This window comes from Chamaea fasciata, unplaced genomic scaffold, assembly GCF_029207755.1.
Source record: "Chamaea fasciata isolate MVZ Bird 193981 ecotype frontalis unplaced genomic scaffold, bChaFas1.0.hap1 SCAF_20, whole genome shotgun sequence".
In the NCBI taxonomy this organism is placed as follows: domain Eukaryota; kingdom Metazoa; phylum Chordata; class Aves; order Passeriformes; family Sylviidae; genus Chamaea; species Chamaea fasciata.
This window is the reverse complement of record NW_027094105.1, coordinates 7,955,953-7,969,192: the sequence shown is the minus strand read 5'-3', so window position 1 is coordinate 7,969,192 and position 13,240 is coordinate 7,955,953. Positions and strand designations below refer to the sequence as shown.

Sequence of the window (13,240 nt, the reverse complement as noted above, 5' to 3'; positions counted from 1 at the left end):
CCACCCTGCATCCGTCTCATCTGGGCACACCGAGGAGTTTTTGGAGGCAAGATCCATCCCCTCCTGGGGTGCAGAGAGGCAGGAGCTGGCACGGGCAAAGCTGCGACCAGAATTACAGCCCCAAGGTGCAACCTTGGAACTTTTATAGTGGGTCACAATCAGAGAAAAAAAGGGAAAGAGGAGGGGGGGTAAAAAAAAACAGCCCGAGCATTTCGTGCTTACAAACGGTCTGTTTGAACAGGATTATTTTTTAACTCCACGTTAAACAAAATTTCAAAGGAGAGGAGCTGCATTTGGGCTTAATTTGAGCCCTTTCTTCCCTTTCTCGCATGGGAATTGTTCCCTGTTTATCTCGGAAAACACCCTCCATTTTGAAAGGCTCCCTCCCCTCTAAATAAAAACTCAGGTTGTTTCCTTGACTTTGCTTTGCTTTTTCTAAGCCCAACCTTGTCAGAAAAGGCAAGTTCTCGCAGCCAGTTTCCATCTCAACAATAGAGCATTTTCCCAGGCTAAATTGCTTCTGTCTGAAAAATCTTCTGGCAGTTTGAGCTGGCTGGCATGTGTGGGGATCCTTCTGTAGGGTTTTTTAAATCCTTATTTGCAATATTATTTCATCTGCTCCGCGCTGCCTTGATGTTGGAGCAGCCTTTGGAGAGACACAACCGCTCCTCCCTCCTCCTCCTCTGTCCTCCCTCCAGGCACACGCTTCCCTTTGAGGAGGAGGAGAGGGGAGAAATAAAATAAAAGACAAGCAAAGAGGAAAATGTCAGAAAGCTGCTTTTTGTGTGCGTGTCAAACGTTCAAAGTTATTCCGGAGTCTAGTCTTTAAATGTAATAAAATACAGCAACTCCTGACAAAATCAATTAAAATAAAACCACCCAGGCTTGCCTCCCCTCTTGCTTTGTAGCTCGACTGACTCTGGAGAGCCCACCTGGGCCTTTTAGGAAGCAATTAGGGAAGTGCTGGGATGGATCCCGTGCCGGCTGCCTGCGCCTTGCACCGAGCATCCCCACGGCGCTGAGCATCCCTGACACTTCTGAGCATCCCTGACACTTCTGAGCATCCCTCCACCCTTCTGAGCACCCTTCTGAGCATCCACGGTGCCCAAATCCTTCCACAGCACCTCTCTGAAACGCCCAGATCCCTCCACACCTCCACAGGTCCCAGCCAGCAGAGCCCCAGTTCCTCCCCTGGCCACGGGAGGTGATGATGATGGCACTGACACGGGGATCAGAGCCACAGGAGGATTAATTAGAGCCCAATTAGGTTGCCCAGCTCGCAGGGAAGGTTCTCTGCAGCACTTGGCCAGCAGGGGTTTGAGGGATGCCAGGCTGTGGCTCAGTGGAGGAGCCCAGCCGGGGCACAGGGACCCCTCGGTGTCCCCCACGCCATCACCACACCCCTGCTCAGCCCCCTGGCCAAGGGCCACCAGCTCTTTGCTGTCTCACTGCTGGGATATTTATAGCAGGAATGATTCGGGGATTTCAGGCAGCTGGGAGCCTCGGGGAACACTCTGAGCACACACAATCCCCGGGAAAAGGCAGCAGGATGCCCACGGGAACACACAGCCCATGGACAAGGCAGGACCAAAGCACACCCCAAAGCCCTGCAGCACCCACGGCTCCTCTGTTTCTTTCTTCCCTTTAACCGTCCCGCAAAAAACCCCCAAAAAATCCAAAATTCAGCCGGATGGCATACGTCAACCCACCCTTGCTCCCAGAAAACAATACTCACAAAAAGGGTTTTTAACCCATTTCTTAATAAATATTTATTTTCGCCTTGAAGATGTGGGTGGGACAAGGCCAGGGCGTATTTTCCAGTGAAATGTTTTGATTCCCCCCTTGTCGGGTTGTTTTTTTTTTTTCCCCCTCAACAGGAGCAAAACGCCAATAATAATATTTGCAATGAATAACTCGAATTCTGTGGCTTTCTCCCCCGCTCTCTTTTAAATAAATAAAATGCCCTAAATTTGAGGAACACAAACGCTCCCTCCAACACAGCAGGACGACGTGGAAATAAACTCAGGGAGGCTCCGAGGATTTATTTCACTGTCACAGCCCAGATTCTGGAAAAGGCAGGAATTCCTTCCCGGCTCGTTTCGCATGTGTCAACGAGGAGAGGTCGAGCCCTCCACGAGGCTCCAGACCAGGACACAACCAGGCCCTGCTGCAGCCCAGCAGCCCCACAGAGCCAAGCAGATGTGGGGCAGAGGATTCCTCCTTCCTCGCTGAGGATGCTCAGACGCTTCCTGCGCCTCTCAGAAGTTCTCCTCCCTGCGGATCGTCCCGTCAGCCGTCAATTCCTGACATCAAGAGATATTCCGGTACAAAGAGCAGGACTGAGCATGGTGCTGAGGTCCCAACACAGACAGGGGGAGCGTCCAGGCTCATCCCAGCCCGTGGGATGAGGGATGAAGGCTCCTGAGGGATGCTCACACCCCCACACGAGGCAGCCCCCAGGCCCTGGGCTGTCCCAGCTGGGCACACGGGGCTGTTTCGCTGTTTTCCCTGGAGGTGTTCCTGCTCCAGCCCCAGCACAGCACGGACAGTCCTCACCCCACATCCTGAGCAGCTGCAGCCGGCCCTGGCACGGCTGCAGGGCTGGGAAGAGGGACACGGGGACACACAGAGGTTACAGCCAGAGGTGACAACCGGCGGCGGTGACCTCCGGAGGGAAGCGCCGGGCCCGGACACCCGTTAACTGTTTCTTCCCCCCACAAAGACGGGCCTTGAGGGAGAGCTCCCCAAACCCACCACCCCTCTTGTCTTCCCCAGAGACACCCGGGGAATGGACAGAGGGAAATAAAAGTCACAGAACAAGCTCTGAAGAACGGAGCCCCTGGTGTGCTCATCAGTGCCCCGTGAAAGCCTGACCTCAGCCCTTGCACCCCACCAGAGGTGATCCCACAGCCTCAAAAACTCCTGCACCACAGATTTTTTTTCTACGTTTTCCTCCTCCTGGAGACCCAGCATAACACAGGGGAGCAAAATCCTGAGCAAGCTAAGCCTAGTAAAGGCAGGACTGTGACTCCAGACGGCTCTAAGGCAGCATCTGCTGGACCCTGGGGTGTTTTCAGCCTCACCAGGGCTGCGGAGGTACCTGTGCCCACAGCCCCCGTGCCAGGCTGCAGGTTGTCCCGGCAGACTGGGGACAGCAGCCAGCCTGGGAGATGCCCAGGGACGTGCTGTCCTCACAGGGAGCCTCTGGCTGGCATCTGCCAGCAGCTCTCCAGAGAAGCAGGAAAACGAGATACTACTATTAAAAGTGCCCAGCGCTGGCCACACTTCCAGCCGTGACATCAGCGGGGTTATCTGAGTCTAACCACGGGCAGGGTTGGCCAGGAACCACCACCAGGTTGGCCTTGTTGGGCCAAACTGAGCTCAGATTTTGGTGGGGACACAGTAACGGGGTCGGATTTTGGCCGTGCTGCTGCTGTCGCCCAGCTCGGGCCTGTACTGGTGTGCAGGGAAACAAACCCCACAAGCTGGGCTGTTTGTCTCCCCTTGGTTTTTCCAACACCAGCTCCCAAAAATGACATGAGGCAGGGGTGCAAAGTTGAGACCTGGTGGGTTTTGGATCATCCTGCCTCAAAAAAGGCCCCGTGGCTCATCCAGCTCTGCTCTGCTTTCACTGGGGAGGTCTCAGTTCACATTCCCCTCAATCCCACAAACTGCTCACAAGCTTTTAGACACAACCTGCCTGCACTGCCCGGAGCAGGACCAACATCTCCCCCTCCAAAACCTGCAGCAAGCACCACCCTTGCAGCCAAAGGGATTTTCTCCTGATAATCAGTGACCAAAAGACCAGCGCATAAAGTTTGGGAGTCCCTCCTGCAGCAGCACAATCCCAGACCACACACCCCAAACAGCTCCCACAGACAGATGGATTTTCTCCCGAGACAAGGATGAGGAGTTTTAACCTCCCCCAGTGTGGCTGTCCTGTTTTCCCTGGGGATGCTGCACAGTGTGGGGCACAGCCCCGCCACGCACATGCTTCTAAAGGAGCAGATAAATCAGTTGTTTTCTACTTTGCACCAGCGAGAAAACCTTTCCCCGAGCCAGCAGCCACACTGACTCTCACCCTCCTACCCCCTCAAACCAACCTGACTAATAACACAACAGGTATTTTAGCATTTACAGCGTAACAGGAGAGTTCAGGACTGACAGAAGACACAGTTCACGTACACAGAGGCCTGCCCGGATCAACAGAGATCTGGGCTCTCTTCCACAAGAGCATCCAAGGAAATGTGAACCTCCCCAAAGAGCCACCCCTCACTCCAGCGAGGCGGGAGAGGCACCTTCTGCTGGGATGAGCCCCAGGCAAAAAGGAGCTGGTCTGATTTGGAATCAGGACCCACTGCAGGGGAGATGCTTCTGGCCCCAGCAGCATCTCCCACCTCCCAACCAACGAGGGGCACTGTGAAACTGGAATTTTGGGGGGTGGTCACGGAGATGCCACCTACAGCTCTGCCAGCCCACAGGGCCAGGGTCTCCCTGGCCAAGCCCCCAGACCACCACAGCCCTGGATACCCTCTCAGCGAGCTGGGCTTGCCCGAGAGACCTTGTGATGGTTGGTTGTGTTTATTCTGCTCTTTGAAAGGAACAACTGAAATCGCAATTTGTAAACAAAACAAGCAAAAAAAAAAAAAAAAAAAAAAACCAAAAATTAAAGAAAAAAAGAAGAGAGAGAAAGAAGCAAAACACACCAGCGCAGGCTGGAGAGGCTGAGCACAGATTTAAAGCCCAGGGAAGCCAGAAGGGATGGTCTGGCTCGGCCGGAGGCCGGGAGCCACAGGGCTGAGCGGGGACAGGGATGGCAGCATCGGACCCTCTTCCCCCTCGCCCGGACTTGGCGCCAGGCGACTTCGCTCAAACTTTTCTTCCCCCCACCCCGAACACCGAGCTCTGCAATATCACTTCTCCTGGAACGAGACACAGGAGGCATTTCGCCCTTACAAGCCAGGACTTGACTCAGTCACCGAAACGATGGCAAACTCCGGCTGGAAATAGGTTTTAAAACGCAGCTAAAAGGAGGAGATGGGGGGGGGGGGGGGGGGATAAGAACAAAAAGACAGGAGGGTCCCAACCACGGAGGGTCTGGCAGCCGGCGATGCCAGCGGAGGGGCCGGCGCGGGGACCGGCTGCGCGCCCCGGATGCCGCGGGGAGAGGAAAAAAAAAATAAATAAAGGAGAAAAGTCAAAAATTAAAGAAAAGATAAATAAATAAATAAGTCGAGAAGGAAGGCAAGAGGGGGAAGCACAAGGCTGCGCGCTGCCGAGCCCCGAGCAGCGCCGGCCCCGGGCAGGGAGGGGGCTCTGCCGGCGGCCGCTGCCCCGTTCCAAAGCGCCGCTGGGGCCGCTGTCCGACCGGCCCGGCGGGGCTCGGTCCGGCCCAGCCCGGCTCGGCTCGGCTCCGCGGCCCGCCGTCCCCGGGGCTGCGGCACGAAGGAAAAAAAAAAAAAAAAAACCCAACCAAAACCCAAAAAAACGACAGCAAACCAAAACAAAAATAAGCAACTCCGAGGCAGGGGCCGGGGCGAGGGGCCGGGGCCGGGCCGCCCGCCCCGCGCCGGCCGCGGCTCTCCCCGGGGAAGGGGCGAGCGCATCCCCCGCCCGCCGCCCCCGGTGCGCGCCGCTGGAAGGGGCAGCGGAGCCGGGCCGGGGGGGGGAAAGGCGGCAGGACAAGGCGCTGATTTTATCGTCCCGAAGCACCCCCCACCCCCCGCGGTAGGAACGGAGAATCTCTCGGAACAGAACTCACCCAGCGGCAGGAAGTGTTTGGTGTCCATGGCTGGTGCTTAACTCATGCCAAGGGGCTCGGCGAGAGCGGCGGCGAAAACACACAGGCAGGGCGGGCGGAGGGGAGGGAAATCAGCGCGGGGGGAGACGAGGGGAGGAGGGGAGAGAAAAAAAAAAAAAAAAAAAAAAAAACACCCACGGGGAGGAGGAGGAGGAGGAGGGAAGAGGAGGAGGGAGGAAGGGAGGAGGAGGCAGCGGGGAAGCTGCGGCCCCGCAGCGGCGGCCCCGCGCAGCCGAGGCCGCGGAGTTGTGGCAAACTCCAACAATGTAACTCCGCCGCTCGGCTCCGCCGGGCGCGCCCGGCTCCGCGCCGGGGCCCGCGCAGGGGGGAGCGGGAGCGCCGCGCCCGCCCCTCAGCGCCCGCCCGGGCCGAGCCGTGCCCGAGCCGAGCCGTGCCCGAGCGAGCCGAGCCGAGCCGAGCCGAGCCGAGCCGAGCCGAGCCGAGCCGAGCCGAGCAGCGCCGCCCCGCGCCCGCCCCGCCGGCCCGCGGAGAGCGCTGCGCTGCTGGTTGGTGGTGTCGTGGGGGTTTTTTTGTTTGGTTTGGGTTTTTTTTCTTGGGTTTTTTGTTTGTTTGTTTGTTTGTTGTTTTTTAGGGTTTTGTTTTGTTTTGTTTTTAAAGTGATGAGGAAAGGGGAGGAAAATAGTGTGGGGAGAGAGGAAAAAAAAGAAAAGGGGAAAACGAAAGGGAGGAGGAAAAGGGAAAGAGGGGGGGAAGGAGGAGAGGGCAAGGAGGGGAAATTAGAGATGGGGAGGAAGGGGAGAGGGAAAAGAGAAGGAAAGGAGGGAGGGAAAGGAGAGGGGGAAAGAGAGAAGGAAAGAAACAGAAATAGAAGGAAAAAGAGGAGAGGGAAAAGAGAAAGGAAAAGAGAGGAAAAAAGATGGGGAAAGAGCAGAAAAGAGAGGGGGAAAGGGAAGGGGTGAAGAGGAGGAAGGGGAAAAGGGTGAGAAAAGAAAGGGGAAAGAGAGAGAAAAAAAAAGAGGTGCGTAGTGCTGCAGTGGGAGGGGGGAGAAGAGGGGGTTCCCGGAGTGATGCTGAGCAATGCCAGCTGTGCCCAGCCCCGGAGCAGCCAGCCAGCCCCTGAGCCCCGCCGCCTGTCCCCGGGGCGTGTCACACGGCGGGCAGCGCTCAAAGCACGATTTATTTCATTTCCCATCCGTGAGGCTCAACAAATAACTCTCTGTGCGTGTGTGCGTGTGTGCGTGTGTGTGTGTGTGTGTGCGCGGCTCCTCCGCAAACTCTCACCTCCTCAGCACCGCCGGTACCACCCCAGCAGCACCGCCGGCCGCTTCCCAGAGCCCCGGCCCCCCTTCCCAGGCAGGCCTCCAGGTTTAATAAATGATACTCAGCCCTGTAAGAATGTGTATTAGTGGCTTGATGGACCAGAGCGACTCCACTATGCATGAAGCATATTAAACGTGGTATCGACCCCTCGCTTTCCACGGCCCGTAACATGCATAACAAACAGGCTGGGGCCACGCTGCAGCTGCTCACGCACGCTGGGGAGCCAGGCTGGGCACTCGGCGGGGCTGGAGTGACACCGGGGACAGCTGCTGGGGGAGGTTGTGTCGGCACAGGTAGAGCCCAGCTCTCCTGCAGGGAGTGGATTGGGAGAAACCGGGGTAGCTGGGATGGATCAGGGTTGTCCCAGCCGCTCTGCCACCACCTCGCTGTGTGGTAGATGCGTGGAACGCTCCCCAGCCTTATCTGCCCTGATTTATTCTTTAATTGGCAAAGTGTCTCGTGCCATGAATATTAGCGAGCTCCTCCTGGAAAAGTGAGGCCTGTTATCTGCCCTGGCCTCATCCCTGCGTGCCCTTATCGTGCCACGTCGCTGTGGGATCTCAGGCCACACAGGAGAGGCTCTGGAAAGGCCCCAAGACCTGGATTTCTCCTACAACTCTTCCGTTGTAGAACACAAGACCCTGCCCTTCCTGCAGGGAATGGTTGGGTGAGGGGTACACAGCTGACCCCAGGATCCCAGTTTGGGTTCTCTTCACCAGATGCATCACAGTCCATCTGCTTTAGAACGAAAAACCCAAACCCATTGCAGTCCATCTGAAGAATGAAAAGACCATAAAGGACCCAAGTTATGTCAGGCTGCAAACTGACACTCAGGTGGAGCTGCAGAAGTTAAAACAAAATAAAGCGTCTTGGATCCTTTTAATCCTCTGCTCCTGTAATTTCAGCATGTCCAAACAGATTTTGGTGTGTGTTTATAACTGGTAACTTCATTTGCTCCCGGGCTGGGACCTTAAATGCCAAGTTTCATCTCCAAGTCAGTTTTTAAGAGTGAGTTACATCAACTCCTGGGAGAGAAAAAAGGAAATACGCAAGGATATAAAGGAAAGTTGGGGGTTGTCAGAAAAAGCAGGTTCAAAGTCTCTAAGAGTGCAAAAATCACAGATTTCGTGGATATCTGTGTACAGACTGACAGCTCAAAGGTAGAAATCAGTTTCCTGAAGACAAACTAAAGCTCATCTGTCTGATAAGGGCAAACACAGCTCGGGGCAGAGCTGGGCTCTCGCTTGCCTGTCCCCACCCTGCTGGGTGCCCAAGGCCTTCATGGCTTTGGATGTGTCCATCACCCACACATGGGGTGGGGACCTGGCCCCAAACCCCCACCCCAAAGCTCTGTGGCTGCAGCAGATCCCAGGGTGACGAGAGCCAAGGCTGCAAATCCACCTTTGCAGACTCCCAACACACGAAATTACCATAACCAGGACATTTCACGCTCCTCTCCCATCAAACTGTTTAGTGCAAATTAAATTTCTCCTTAACCAGGCTGTAACAGTTCATGTTAGATGTGGATCTAAATGTTAATTGCAGTGACAATAACAGGTCTGATCCTGCAATCCTTATTTGAGTTAAACCTCCCACAGAAGCCAAAGGAATTTTGCCCCAGAGAAGGCAGCTGGACGCAGTCCCACATTTCCAGTCTCTTGAAGATGCCAGAAGGGTAAGCCAGGATATTTCTGTGATGTTACAACCCTTTCTCTTTCCCTTTCCCCTCCCTTCCACCTCCCCTGAGTTCTTTAATGCACTATTAATTTAATAAGCTGCCTAATGCTGTGCTCACCTTCAGCCTGGCACTTCCCAGGAAGGACTTCAATCATCATGGTGGGGCGGTGGGGGCGGCACATTCAGATAATTTTGGCAGCTCGTTGCCTCGTGCATCTGGTTGATGCAGGGATGCTTGAAGGTCCTGTGCTGGCTGGGAGAGCTGGCTTGGGAAACTGCTGCCCTCGTCCTCTGCACCCTTGGGTGATGCAAACACCCTTTAGCCTGGGCTCCCGAGGAAGGCAGGCTGGTAAAATGGGATCATTTGAGGAGATAAAATGGGATCATTCGAGGGGTTCCTGGCCTCATCTGGGCAGCTCTCAGTCCCAGCGCTCAGTTCTGGCTGCATTTGGCTGAGAGAGATGCTGTGTTTATCAGATAAGTCAATCAGGCTAAGGCTTCTCCTTCCATCCACACTCCCACCCTGTTGCCATCCCTTCGGGGCAGAGGGATCCAGGTGCCCGTGAGCCTCAGCAGGAGACAGGCACTGAGGTGTTTTGGGAGCTGGGAATTCAGAATTGGGCATTCAGAACTGGGCACTCAGGCCCAGCGAGTGAATTTGGAAATCACAGCCTCTATGGTTTTTTTCTAAGTGGTTCCAGCTTTTCTTGTCCATAACCCTGAATTATCTGAGGGGACACAAAAGCAAAACCTGCTGTGCTTCCCCTGCTGTTTTATGTCCTCCTACAGAGTTAGGGGAAAAAAATTAAATCTATTTTCCTGCCTGGCTGCATTTTGTTACAAATTAAAGAAGGAATAGATGCAAAATCTGAGTGAGGAAGATCAGAAGAAGCTCTTGGGCTGTGCCTGGGCTCCCTCTCCACCTGCACATGGAGCCTGTGACAGGTGGCCAGAGGTCCATGATGTGGGAACAGGGGTGCCTGTGGCCACTGGCCTGGGGCTTGTGGCCACAGAGTCCCTCCCTGAGCAGGCAGCGTGGGACTCCAGGGATGAGAGAACCACTTCCAGCCAAGGAAAGACACTTTCCACTCATGCAGAGTTTGTGGGGCTTTCCCAGGCTTGTCCTCACCTCCATAACCTGCTGTCCCAAAGTCCCTGCAGGTCCCAGGAGCAGGATCTGTATTCCCTGTGTCTCCCAGCAGAATTACAGGAGAAAATCCCTGCACTGCGCACCTTCCTGCCTGGCTCTGTGGGCGTTCAGGACAGCACCTGCCTCGTGTTCTCAGGGGCAAGAGGAGCTCACAGGTTGCTTTTCTTCCCGCTGGGAAGGAGAGAGAGACACAAGAAGATTTTGGGGAACAGGTCGGAGATCCTGGAGCCTGAAAGTGGAGTTAGTCCCTGAGCAGAGCCTTGCCAAAGACTCTCAGCATCCCTCAGACACATCCAACCCCATCCAGCTGCTGAGGGGGGTTCCTGCTCCTCGGGGAGACACTGCACACACAGACCAGCAAAGCTCCAGGACAGGCCACTCCTGCCAGTGCTGCCGAATCAAACTGCCTTGTTTTGTTTCCCAGCAGCATTTCACAGGCTGATGATGTTTGTTTATGAAGTGAGATGCACATGATTTATTTGATCCGCTGGAGAGCCGCATTCCCACGCCAAGGACAGAGGCTCAGTATTCTCCCCTCTTTTGCAGACTGCTCACATCAAATCCTCTCTTGCACAGGCAGAGCTGCGCTCTCAGCTGCTTCAGGACTGGACATGAAATGCTTGTTAGAGACCTCCAAACGCCAAGCAGTGAAGCTGCATTTGTTCTTGTCTGTCTCTGCATACAGAGCAAGTGTTAATAGAGTGTTCAGTGCTCAGAAAACAGGTTTGGGGAAAAGGTCTCAGGGCACCTGGGCTCTGGTCTGGATCCAGCTTGAATAATCCTGAGGGAGGTTTCATCCTGTCCTCGTGCTTTTCTGGTGGATTGGGTTTGGCATGTCTCACCTGGCTTGCAGGGACAGTGGTTTAATGAACTGCTTAGCAAAATGACTTTACAAATGGAGAGTCTACTCCCGCCTTTCTTAACACCTTTATCCTTAAGATCTCTTTATTCCAGCTCATCACCCAGGCCGGGGCCTGGCTGCCAAAGAAGCCAGCAAAGAAAGCATTAAGGGATGGAAGATGAAACGCAGCACACGAGCTGGGGAGATTTACAGCTCTGGGTGGAAAGCACGGGGAGCATCACCCATCCTGCCAGTGGGACAGGAGCCAAAGCCTCACCTGATGGGAGCCAGCAGCAGCTCAGGAACCCGGGCAGCGCCTGGGCAGCAGCTGAAGCTCACCCCACGCTGCTCCCCGTGCCACAGACACCGCCCGATTCACCCCAGGGCTCGGGGATGTGACTCAGTCACTGAGAGCCAGCTCCTCTGCTGGCCTTCCCCTGGTCCCTGCATACAAAACACTTTGCAAATGAAGTGTGAAGATAATATGCTTTATCATGGGCATTTATTACCCGTGATTGTCGTATAAATCTCCCTCCATTCACATACATATACATAAGGTGTATATAAATATGCAGTATCCGGCAGTACCCAGAGCCTTTTTGATGATGTCAATGTAGCCCCCATAAAGATAGTGGGAAATGATTCATAATATTTATATGACAGACATGATATGAACTGTAATAGCCTGTTGGGATCGAGAATATCCATAGGTCTCTGTCAGCCACAAATGTGATTTAAATATTATATATGTGGCAACTGTAGCATTAGTAATATGATAGCTGTTATTGATAGTGGTCATAAAATGCAGTAGTTTTGCACTGAAGAATGTGAAAAATAATCTAGTGGTTTTCCTAATGGTCTTCCCAGCAATGCACTGAAAGGAAGTGTACTTTCAATGCCTCCTTTTTTCAATGCCTCCTCCTCTCCTCCCCCCCCAGCCCAAATTACCATCACATTCTCTCAGATTACTGCCAGGGCCATATTTTACTCTGCTGCTGTCAGGTTGTGGCATCTCATCCCCCTGGGGCTGTCTGGGGAGGGCAAAGGGTCCCTGCAGAGCCCTGGGCTGTGTCTGCTGGGAGACTCGTGTTGGTGCTTCCTCTGAGAACGGGGGGCAGGAACAGGGCAAAAAGCAGCAAGAGAGGGGCTCAGGGGAGTGGTGCCACTCTGGGTGTGAAGTCTGGACCGTGGCAAAGGGTCCTCAGCCAGAATAAATCAGCACAGCCCCGCAAAAACGATGCAGCCACACTGAGTTATGCTCACCGGGCTTCTCAAAGTGACTCCTGGCACTCAAAAACCAGAGTGGGGACATCTGAATCCTCTTCCTTTCCCTTCCTGGCCTTCCACACCCAAAGCCTGCCCAGCCAGGGGTCTGCTGGAGGGCTGGAACAGCAGCAGGAGGGTGGATAAAGGCACCCTGGACCTTCCATGTGCACCAGTGTTTACCTGGGCCGGAGCACAGGAAAGCTGGGGGATCTGGGGGTGACACCTCTGTCCCCAAGGGATTTGCTCCTTGGCCACCACACACCTCCTCCAAAGGCTCCTCAGGGCACAGCACAGGGGCTGGTGGGAGCTGAGGGACCCCTGGCCACAAAACCAGCCCCACGTCTGGGTAAAGATGTCCTTCCACAGCAGCAAAGGTCACTTCCCTGCCTTGACCTCCCCATCTCTGTCCCTAGAGCAGAACTAGAGGGGAAAACTCCTTAAATCCGTGATCAACCACTGGCTGCCACAGCCATAAATTACAGCAGCCCCTGGATTTCCCCCATGAGCAGAACCAGGGGAGGGTGAGCCTTGCCAGGAGGGGCAGCCCAGCTCAGGATCCCGTGGATGCCACAGCCTGGTCTCACCCAGCAGGGTTTGGGGAGGGGTTCAGGGGCCCAGATCACACCCAGAAATGATGTCGGGTGTCCATGCAAGGAGCTGCCTTTAAAAGGAGCCTCTCCCAGGGATCGGGCGTTGCTCAAAGGAGTCAACTCGGGGTGCTGCACCTGTCAAGGGGCAGGAGCAGCCTGGGAGGCAGGCGTTGGGATGCTGGCTCCATCCTTCCACATCACAGGGAATAAATCAAGGCAGTGATATGTGCTCCAAACACGGCAGACCTCAGGGCGAAGCATTGATCAGCTCCCTCGTGTGCAGCCTTAAAAAATAAATTAATTAGAGCTCTGTTAGCGGGGCTTTGCAGAGGGCCCCACGTGTGCTCGGCACTAACGAGGGGTATGGGGCTGCGGGCTGACCTCTCCCACCCCTCTCCAAAGGGATTTCATTCCCCAGGATTACATTTAAATATTTTAAAGCTAACAGGATGCACACATTTCAATTTAATCCAAAGCTCCGGGCTCTCGGTGGACGGAGGTGGGAGCAAGGAAGAGTCTGTGCACAAATGGGTGAAACTGGGGCAAGGAAGGGGTGCTGGTTTTCCCCAGAAAAGTAGAGGGGAACAGCAACCACATGTCCAGCCCTCCCTTCCAGATGATCTCTTCCCCTGCCT

At 54.8% G+C, this 13,240-nt stretch overlaps 1 protein-coding gene across 1 annotated transcript in view; it reads right to left on the bottom strand.

Annotated features, from left to right (window-relative positions):
* Window positions 1-6,182, bottom strand: part of RXRA (retinoid X receptor alpha) — a 95,387-nt gene extending 89,205 nt beyond the window's left edge. Inside the window, exon 1 of the mRNA XM_066201011.1 lies at window positions 5,762-6,182. Within this exon, the coding sequence (XP_066057108.1) occupies window positions 5,762-5,789 (28 nt within the window). The 5' untranslated portion in view covers window positions 5,790-6,182. The remainder of the gene's footprint in view (window positions 1-5,761) is intronic.
* Window positions 6,183-13,240: the final 7,058 nt, after the last annotated feature.